The sequence below is a fragment of the Salmo salar genome, chromosome 18, assembly GCF_965601325.2.
Source record: "Salmo salar chromosome 18, fSalSal1, whole genome shotgun sequence".
NCBI lineage: Eukaryota > Metazoa > Chordata > Actinopteri > Salmoniformes > Salmonidae > Salmo > Salmo salar.
The window spans coordinates 101,757,668-101,768,660 of NC_138308.1; the positions used below are offsets into that span (position 1 = coordinate 101,757,668).

Here is a 10,993-nt window from a genome sequence, read left to right on the forward strand (position 1 = left end):
CACATGGCCAAGATGTTCAAAGGTTCATAGATGACCAGCAGGGTCAAATAATAATATTCACAGTTGTCGAGGGTGCAACAAGTCAGCACCTCAGGAGTAAATGTCAGCTGGCTTTTCATAGCCGATCATTCAGAGTATCTCTACCGCTCCTGCTGTCTCTACAGAGTTGAAAACTGCAGGTCTGGGACAGGTAGCACGTCCGGTGAACAGGTCAGGGTTCCATAGCCGCAGGCAGAACAGTTGAAACTGGAGCAGCAGCACGGCCAGGTGGACTGGGGACAGCAAGGAGTCATCATGCCAGGTAGTCCTGAGGCATGGTCCTAGGGCTCAGGTCCTCCGAGAGAAAGACAGAAAGAAAGAGAGAAAGAGAGAATTAGAGAGAGCATATTTAAATTCACACAGGACACCGGATAAGACAGGAGAAATACTCCAGATATAACAGACTGACCCTAGCCCCCCGACGCATAAACTACTGCAGCATAAATACTGGAGGCCGAGACAGGAGGGGTCGGGAGACACTGTGGCCCCGTCCGATGATACCCCCGGACAGGGCCAAACAGGCAGGATATAACCCCACCCACTTTGCCAAAGCACAGCCCCCACACCACTGGAGGGATGTCTCCAACCACCAACTTACCATCCTAAGACAAGGCCGAGTATAGCCCACAAAGGTCTCCGCCACGGCACAGCCCAAGGGGGGGCGCCAACCCAGACAGGAAGATCACATCAGTGACTCAACCCACTCAAGTGACGCACCCCTCCCAGGGACGGCATGGAAGAGCACCAGTAAGCCAGTGACTCAGCCCTTGTAATAGGTTCAGAGGCAGAGAATCCCAGTGTCTGTTAATGTTCTGTATTATGTCATGTTTGGTGTGGATCCCAGGAAGAGTAGCTGCTGCTTTTCCAACAGCTAATGGGGATCCTAATTAAATATCAAGTAGTGTAGGTGAGAACAGAGGGACTCAGATTAGCCTGATACCACATGAAACAATGTTAAACCTTAAGACACAACCACTGGAAATGACTAACAAGAACTGATTACACTTGACAGAAAAATTGTAATGAAAGTTAATAATTTTATCATTTAAGTAGAAGGGACCGTACGTTTTTATATTGTTCAGAATATATAATACAATTTAGTTCTTAATAAAACACAAAACGGTTCTGTATTTAGACCTTACAGAGATGCCGAAGTCACTTAATTACTGTAAGTACTGAACACTGACATACTTTGAGTTGGGTTACTCCGAAGGTTCTGGGCAGTGGGTTTGTGTGTGTGTGTGTGTGTGTGTGTGTGTGTGTGTGTGTGTGTGTGTGTGTGTGTTTACATTTACATGTTAGGCATTTAGCAGACACTCTTATCCAGAGAGTCTTACAGGTTAGTGCATTTATCTGGAGAAGGCTAACAGTAAAACCAACATTGGTAGATGTGTGAGACCAGCTTTAGGGAAATGTCTCTCTCTCTCCCTGAGGTCAGTCAGAAGAGACCTCAATGCTACTTCATATTGATTATTAACTGACAGACACTGGTATTGTGCTGGGGATAATGAAAATGAGGTTGAAAAGTGGTGGAATTGCCCTTTAAGATGATTTAAATTTGTCTGTTATCAATTGATAATAAATGTGATTGAATTCTATCGTTTCCTATCAATGGAACTGAGTAGAGTATGACACATTAAAGCTTCTACACTAGAGCTCCTAACTAAACACTATATACCTTATTACTAACTAACTAACTAACTAACTAACTAACTAACTAACTAACTAACTAACTAACTAACTAACTAACTAAACACTATATACCTTATTACTAACTAACTAACTAACTAACTAACTAAACACTATATACCTTATTACTAACTAACTAACTAAATATGAGCTATAAACTAACATCGTTACTGGGGGGGTATCGAGAGAGAGAGATAGAGAGAGAGAGAGAGAGAGACAGACAGAGAGAGACAGAGAGAGAGAGAGAGAGAGAGAGAGACACAGAGAGACAGAGAGAGAGAGAGAAACAGAGAGAGAGAGAGAGAGAGAGAGAGAGAGAGAGAGAGACAGAGAGAGAGAGACAGAGAGAGAAACAGAGAGAGAGAGAGAGAGACAGAGAGAGAGACAGAGAGAGAGACAGAGAGAGAGAGAAACAGAGAGAGAGAGAGAGAGAGAGAGAGACAGAGAGAGACAGAGAGAGAGAGAGAGAGAGAGACAGAGAGAGAGAGAAACAGAGAGAGAGAGAGAGAGAGAGAGAGAAACAGAGAGAGAGAAACAGAGAGAGAGAGAGAGAGAGAGAGAGAGACAGAGAGAGAGAGAAACAGAGAGAGAGAGAGAGAGAGAGAGACAGAGAGAGACAGAGACAGAGAGAGAGAGAGAGAGAGAGAGAGAGACAGAGAGAGAGAGAAACAGAGAGAGAGAGAGAGAGAGAGAGAGAGAGAGAGAAACAGAGAGAGAGAGAGAGAGAGAGAGAGAGAGAGAGTCTCCCATCTTCTCCTCCCCCTCTTTCTGTCTGGGCGAGGAATTCCAACGACGTGGCAGAGAGATTCACGTTTCATTTCTTTTCAAGAACTTTCTGTGGCCTGGAGGCAGAGAGGGAGGGGGTAAAATCACTGCTTCTGACTTCCATCTGTCCTGCTCCCATTGGCCCTCACTGCGTCCGTCCGGCGCTCTGATTGGGTGTTATCCCATCAATCACCCCTCTGCTGCTTCTCATTGTTCGAGCCGGGTTGAAAGAGGCGGGTTTAACGGTGTGTGTTGACAGGATTTCCCTCCTGCGCAGGGAGAATAATCTACATTACTAAAAAAGAGAGAGAGAGAGAGAGAGATTATACTGTAGTCTACAGTAGCCAAATTACACCACCGGGAAGTCTCACCACCAAGGCCATGGAGTCGAGTTGTATCGCCGTGGTCTGTGTGCTCCTGCTCGGCTGGATGCAGAGCAGCCTCGGAGCGGAACAGCGGGTCATCTCTCCAGGTAAACCCGGCTCTAGGCACCCCGGGCTCCGTCCTACACAGCCCGCTCAACACCGCTAGCTGGAGCTCCGTTAGCTGGATAAATGTATCGGTCCGGTAATATTGGCTTTATCTGATGATAGTGGCGGTGGTGAATAGCGTCAGTAAAGTAGCGGGACCATCTATCTATCAGACCCTGCGTTTATAACTGGCCTGGTCGGCAGGGACCGGGGTGAGGAGCCGGGGTGGGGGACCGGGGTGAGGGACCGGGGTGTGGGACCGGGGTGAGGAGCCGGGGTGGGGGACCGGGGTGTGGGACCGGGGTGAGGAGCCGGGGTAGGGAGCCGGGGTGAGGGACCGGGGTGTGGGACCGGGGTGAGGAGCCGGGGTGAGGGACCGGGGTGGGGAGCCGGATAGCGGGGTAACTTTAGGGTAACGTCGTGGTGGTAGGAATGGGGGTCGCTAGCTGCTATTATGGGTATTATGGCATGGCTACTGGTACTGGTACTGGTACTGAAGGGTATTATGGCATTGGTACTGGTACTGGTACTGAAGGGTATTATGGCATGGCTACTGGTACTGGTACTGAAGGGTATTATGGCATGGCTACTGGTACTGGTACTGGTACTGAAGGGTATTATGGCATGGCTACTGGTACTGGTACTGGTCCTGGTACTGAAGGGTATTATGGCATGGCTACTGGTACTGGTACTGGTACTGGAGGGTATTATGGCATGGCTACTGGTACTGGTACTGAAGGGTATTATGGCATGGCTAGGTTAAAAAGTTAGGGTTAGAGGAAGGGTTAGCTAGCTAGGTGGCTAGCCCCTAGGTTATTAAGGGTTAGGAGTTGGGTTAAACAGGGTTAGAGTTAGAGGAAGGGTTAGCTAGCTAGGAGGCTAGCCCCTAGGTTATTAAGGGTTAGGAGTTGGGTTAAACAGGGTTAGAGGAAGGGTTAGCTAGCTAGGAGGCTAGCCCCTAGGTTATTAAGGGTTAGGAGTTGGGTTAAACAGGGTTAGAGTTAGAGGAAGGGTTAGCTAGCTAGGAGGCTAGCCCCTAGGTTATTAAGGGTTAGGAGTTGGGTTAAACAGGGTTAGAGGAAGGGTTAGCTAGCTAGGAGGCTAGCCCCTAGGTTATTAAGGGTTATGAGTTGGGTTAAACAGGGTTAGAGGAAGGGTTAGCTAGCTAGGAGGCTAGCCCCTAGGTTATTAAGGGTTATGAGTTGGGTTAAACAGGGTTAGAGGAAGGGTTAGCTAGCTAGGAGGCTAGCCCCTAGGTTATTAAGGGTTAGGAGTTGGGTTAAACAGGGTTAGAGGAAGGGTTAGCTAACATGCTAAGTAGTTGAGATGAAAACAGGCAACATTAGGCTGCTAGAGGTTCGAGTTATACTCCAGACCAACTACCCTCCTTAGGGTTTTTTTTATCAGTAACCTACTGTCTTATTGGACCTAATATATCCTACTAAACGGGTCCAAATGTAACCGAACATAAAGTAACATGTACTAAATTGAGTGGCAGTGATGTTAGTAAAATATAATCCATTTTGCTCTGGGACGAGGTGGATGTACCGGTGTCCCCTGTATATAGCCTCATTATTGTTATTTTATTGCCTCACAATTTTTTTTTTTTTTTAACTTTAGTTTATTTAGTAAATATTTTGTTAAATACTACATTGTTGGTTATTAAGGGCTTGTAAGTGAGCTTTTCATGGTGAAGTCTACATCTGTTAGATGTAGGAGTTGGGTTAAACAGGGTTAGAGGAAGGGTTAGCTAGCTAGGAGGCTAGCCCCTAGGTTATTAAGGGTTAGGAGTTGGGTTAAACAGGGTTAGAGGAAGGGTTAGCTAGCTAGGAGGCTAGCCCCTAGGTTATTAAGGGTTAGGAGTTGGGTTAAACAGGGTTAGAGGAAGGGTTAGCTAGCTAGGAGGCTAGTCCCTAGGTTATTAAGGGTTAGGAGTTGGGTTAAACAGGGTTAGAGTTAGAGGAAGGGTTAGCTAGCTAGGAGGCTAGCCCCTAGGTTATTAAGGGTTAGGAGTTGGGTTAAACAGGGTTAGAGGAAGGGTTAGCTAGCTAGGAGGCTAGCCCGTAGGTTATTAAGGGTTAGGAGTTGGGTTAAACAGGGTTAGAGTTAGAGGAAGGGTTAGCTAGCTAGGAGGCTAGCCCCTAGGTTATTAAGGGTTATGAGTTGGGTTAAACAGGGTTAGAGGAAGGGTTAGCTAGCTAGGAGGCTAGCCCCTAGGTTATTAAGGGTTAGGAGTTGGGTTAAACAGGGTTAGAGGAAGGGTTAGCTAGCTAGGAGGCTAGCCCCTAGGTTATTAAGGGTTATGAGTTGGGTTAAACAGGGTTAGAGGAAGGGTTAGCTAGCTAGGAGGCTAGCCCCTAGGTTATTAAGGGTTATGAGTTGGGTTAAACAGGGTTAGAGGAAGGGTTAGCTAGCTAGGAGGCTAGCCCCTAGGTTATTAAGGGTTAGGAGTTGGGTTAAACAGGGTTAGAGGAAGGGTTAGCTAACATGCTAAGTAGTTGAGATGAAAACAGGCAACATTAGGCTGCTAGAGGTTCGAGTTATACTCCAGACCAACTACCCTCCTTAGGGTTTTTTTTATCAGTAACCTACTGTCTTATTGGACCTAATATATCCTACTAAACGGGTCCAAATGTAACCGAACATAAAGTAACATGTACTAAATTGAGTGGCAGTGATGTTAGTAAAATATAATCCATTTTGCTCTGGGACGAGGTGGATGTACCGGTGTCCCCTGTATATAGCCTCATTATTGTTATTTTATTGCCTCACAATTTTTTTTTTTTTTTAACTTTAGTTTATTTAGTAAATATTTTGTTAAATACTACATTGTTGGTTATTAAGGGCTTGTAAGTGAGCTTTTCATGGTGAAGTCTACATCTGTTGTATTCGGCGCATGTGACAAATAAGATTTGATTTGTGATGTTTGGTCGAAGGAGGCCTAAGATGCAGCTGTTGCCTGTTACTGGGCTGAGGACAGAGATACACTAGCGTTCAAAAGTTTGGGGTCACTTAGAATTGGCCTTGTGACTCCGGGATGCTGGCCTTCTAGGCAGAGTTGCAAATAAAAAGCCATATCTCAGACTGGCCAATAAAAATTAAAGATTAAAGACGGGCAGAAGAACACAGACACTGGACAGAGGAACTCTGCCTAGAAGGGCAGCATCCCGGAGTCGCCTCTTCACTGTTGACGTTGAGACTGGTGTTTTGCGGGTACTATTTAATGAAGCTGCCAGTTGAGGACTTGTGAGGCGTCTGTTTCTCAAACTAGACACTCTAATGTACTTGTCCTCTTGCTCAGTTGTGCACCGGGGCCTCCCACTCCTCTTTCTATTCTGGTTAGAGCCAGTTTGCGCTGTTCTGTGAAGGGAGTAGTACACAGCGTTGTACAAGATCTTCAGTTTCTTGGTAATTTCTCTCATGGAATAGCCTTCATTTCTCAGAACAAGAATAGACTGACGAGTTTCAGAAGAAATGTCTTTGTTTCTGGCCATTTTGAGCCTGTAATCAAACTCACAAATGCTGATGCTCCAGATACTCAACTAGTCTAAAGAAGGCCAGTTTTATTGCTTCTTTAATCAGAACAACAGTTTACAACAGTGTTGTAATGATGTGCAAATAGTTAAAGTACAAAAGGGAAAATAAATAAGCATAAATATGGGTTGTATTTATAATGGTGTTTGTTCTTCACTGGTTGACCTTTTCTTGTGGCAACAGGTCACATATCTTGCTGCTGTGATGAAACACTGTGGTATTTCACCCAGTAGATATGGGAGTTTATCAAAATTGGGTTTGTTTTGTAATTCTTTGTGTATCTGTGTAATCTGAGGGAAATATGTGTCTCTAATATGGTTATATATTGGGCAGGAGATTAGGAAGTGCAGCTCAGTTTCCACCTCATTTTGTGGGCAGTGTTGCACATAGCCTGTCTTCTCTTGAGAGCCAGGTCTGCCTACGGTGGCCTTTCTCAATAGCAAGGCTATGCTCACTGAGTCTGTACATAGTCAAAGCTTTCCTTAAAACCTCTTGGGGCTAGGTGGGACGCTAGCGTGCCACCTGTGGTGCACTCCATCAACAGCAGGTGCATTTCAAGAGCGGCAAATTTGAATCCAAATAAATGTCAAAATTCAAATTTTTCAAAAATACAACTATGTTACACCATTTGAAAGATAAACATCTCCTTAATCTAACCACGTTTTACGATTTCAAAAAGGTTTTACGGCGAAAGCATAAATTTAGAGTATGTTAGGACAGTACATTTACAAGAGTTGTGTGTAATGTTTTGTCAAGTCAAAGACAGGGTCACCAAAACCATAAAACCAGCTAAAATGATACACTAACCTTTTACAATCTCCATCAGATGACACTCCTAGGACATTATGTTAGACAATGCATGCATTTTTAGTTCTATCAAGTTCATATTTATATACAAAAACAGCGTTTTACTATGGCATTGATGTTGAGGAAATCGTTTCCCTCCAATAACCGGCAGTCAAGTCAGCGTCAGAAATTAAATAATTAAAATTAGAAAACATTGGTAAAATATTATATTGTCATTTAAAGAATTATAGATTTACATCTTTTGAACGCAATCAACTTGCCAGATTTAAAAATAACCTTACTGGGAAATCACACTTTGCAATAATCTGAGCACTGTGCCCAGAAAAATACGCGTTGCGATACAGACTAGACGTCATGTTGGGGAGATCTAAAATCGAAAATACTATGTAAATAATCCATTACCTTTGATTCTCTTCATCAGATGTCACTTCCAGGTATCACAGGTCCATAACGAATGTAGTTTTGTTCAAAAAAGCTCATCATTTATGTCCAAAAATCTCCGTCTCGTTAGCACATGATGTAAGCCAGCCGGACTTCTCGTCATGAACGAGGGGAAAAAATATATTTCCGTTCGTTCAAACATGTCAAACGTTGTATAGCATAAATCATTAGGGCCTTTTTTAACCAGAACATGAATAATATTCAAGGTGGACGAATGCATAGCCTTTTATAACGTATTGGAACGAGGGTACCCAACATGAAGTAGCGCGCCAGGTGTCTAATGGGACATCACCGTTCCATGGCTCTTGTTCGGTCAGATCTCCCTCCAGAAGACTCAAAACACTTTGTAAAGGCTGGTGACATCTAGTGGAAGCAATAGGAAGTGCCAAAATATTCCTAAACCCCTGTGTTTTTCAATGGGATAGGTTTAAAGTCAATACAACACATCAGGTATCCACTTCCTGTCAGAAAATGTCTCAGGGTTTTGCCTGCCAAATGAGTTCTGTTATACTCACAGACACCATTCAAACAGTTTTGGAAACTTTAGAGTGTTTTTCTATCCATATATAATAAGTATATGCATATTCTAGTTACTGGGTAGGATTAGTAACCAGATTAAATCGGGTACATTTTTTTTATCCAGACGTGCAAATGCTGCCCCCTAGACCCAACAGGTTAAGTTTGGGTCAGTCACAGTGGCCAGGTATTCTGCCACTGTGTTCTCTCTGTTTAGGGACAAATAGCATTCTAGTTTGCTCTGTTTTTTGTTAAATTATTTTGAATGTGTCAAGTAATTATCTACAGTTTTCTCATGATTTGGTTCGGTCTAATTGTGTTGCTTTTCCCTCTCCCTCCCTCCCTCCCTCCCTCCCTCCCTCCCTCCCTCCCTCCCTCCCTCCCTCCCTCCCTCCCTCCCTCCCTCCCTCCCTCCCTCCCTCCCTCCCTCCCCTCCCTCCCTCCTCCCTCCCTCCCTCCCTCCCTCCCTCCTCTCTCTTCCCTCCCTCCCTCCTCCCTCCTCCCTCCTCCTCCCTCCCTCCTCTCTCTTCCCTCCCTCCCTCCCTCCCTCCCTCCCTCCCTCCCTCCCTCCCTCCCTCCCTCCCTCCCTCCCTCCCTCCCTCCCTCCCTCCCTCCCTCCCTCCTCTTCCCTCCCCTCTCTTCCCTCCCTCCCTCCCTCCCCTCCTCTCTCTTCCCTCATCTCTCTTCCCTCCCCTCTCTTCCCTCCCTCCCCTCCCCTCCTCTCCCTCCCCTCTCTTCCCTCCCTCCCTCCCCCCTCCCTCCCTCCCTCCCTCCCTCTCTCCCTTCCCCCTCCCTCCCTCCCTCCCTCCCTCCCTCCCTCCCTCCCTCCCTCCCTCCCTCCCTCTCTCCCTTCCCCCTCCCTCCCTCCCTCCCTCCCTCCTATAGATAATCTCTTGGTAATAACAGTAGCTACGGAGGACACTGATGGCTTCACCCGCTTTATGAGAACCAGCAAGGAGTTTAACTATACTGTTAAGGTACACACACACACACACACACACACACACACACCATCACACACACACACACACACCATCACACACACACACACACACACACACACACCATCACACACACACACACACACCATCACACACACACACACACACACACACACACACACACACACACACACACACACACACACACACACACACACACCATCACACACACACACACACACACACACACCATCACACACACACACACCACACACACACACACACACACACACACACACCATCACACACACACACACACACACACACACACACACACACACACACACACACACACACACACACACACACACACACACACCACACACACACACACACACACACACACACACACACACACATCACACACACACACACACACACACACACACACACACACACACACACACACACACACACACACACACACACACACACACCATCACACACACACACACACACACACCATCACATACACACACACACACACACACACACACACACACACCATCACACACACACACACACACACACACACACACACACACACACACACACACACACACACACACACACACACACACCATCACTGGAAAAGAACTGTTTCTCTTTCATGTTAATTTTGTTGTGTGTGTGGTGGTGTGTGTGGTGGTGTGTGTGGTGGTGTGTGTGGTGGTGTGTGTGGTGGTGTGTGTGGTGGTGTGTGTGATGGTGTGTGTGTGATGGTGTGTGTGATGGTGTGTGTGTGATGGTGTGTGTGATGGTGTGTGTGTGTGTGGTGGTGTGTGTGGTGGTGTGTGTGGTGGTGTGTGTGTGTGTGGTGGTGTGTGTGGTGGTGTGTGTGGTGGTGTGTGTGATGGTGTGTGTGTGATGGTGTGTGTGATGGTGTGTGTGTGGTGGTGGTGGTGTGTGTGTGATGGTGTGTGTGTGATGGTGTGTGTGATGGTGTGTGTGTGGTGGTGTGTGTGATGGTGTGTGTGATGGTGTGTGTGGTGGTGTGTGTGTGGTGGTGTGTGTGGTGGTGTGTGTGATGGTGTGTGATGGTGTGTGTGGTGGTGTGTGTGATGGTGTGTGTGTGTGATGGTGTGTGTGGTGGTGTGTGTGATGGTGTGTGGTGGTGTGTGTGGTGGTGTGTGTGATGGTGTGTGTGTGTGATGGTGTGTGTGATGGTGGTGTGTGTGATGGTGTGTGTGTGTGATGGTGTGTGTGATGGTGTGTGATGGTGTGTGTGATGGTGTGTGTGTGTGTGGTGGTGTGTGTGGTGGTGTGTGTGGTGGTGTGTGTGATGGTGTGTGTGTGATGGTGTGTGTGATGGTGTGTGTGTGGTGGTGTGTGTGATGGTGTGTGTGTGTGTGGTGGTGTGTGTGGTGGTGTGTGTGATGGTGTGTGTGTGGTGGTGTGTGTGATGGTGTGTGTGATGGTGTGTGTGGTGGTGTGTGTGGTGGTGTGTGTGATGGTGTGTGTGTGTGATGGTGTGTGTGGTGGTGTGTGTGTGGTGGTGTGTGTGGTGGTGTGTGTGATGGTGTGTGTGTGGTGGTGTGTGTGGTGGTGTGTGTGTGGTGGTGTGTGTGTGGTGGTGTGTGTGGTGGTGTGTGATGGTGTGTGTGTGTGGTGGTGTGTGTGATGGTGTGTGTGATGGTGTGTGTGGTGGTGTGTGTGGTGGTGTGTGTGTGATGGTGTGTGTGATGGTGTGTGTGGTGGTGTGTGTGGTGGTGTGTAGGTGCTGGGTCTAGG

General features: G+C 46.7%; 1 protein-coding gene across 1 annotated transcript in view; it reads left to right on the forward strand.

Annotated features, from left to right (window-relative positions):
• The first annotated feature begins 2,720 nt into the window (after nucleotides 1–2,720).
• plod3 (procollagen-lysine, 2-oxoglutarate 5-dioxygenase 3) overlaps nucleotides 2,721–10,993 on the forward strand; it is a 59,453-nt gene continuing 51,180 nt past the window's right edge. Inside the window, exons 1-3 of the mRNA XM_045701714.2 lie at nucleotides 2,721–2,965; nucleotides 9,147–9,238; nucleotides 10,980–10,993. The exon at nucleotides 10,980–10,993 is cut by the window's right edge and continues 123 nt beyond it. Of these exons, the coding sequence (XP_045557670.1) occupies nucleotides 2,875–2,965; nucleotides 9,147–9,238; nucleotides 10,980–10,993 (197 nt within the window). The 5' untranslated portion in view covers nucleotides 2,721–2,874. The remainder of the gene's footprint in view (nucleotides 2,966–9,146; nucleotides 9,239–10,979) is intronic.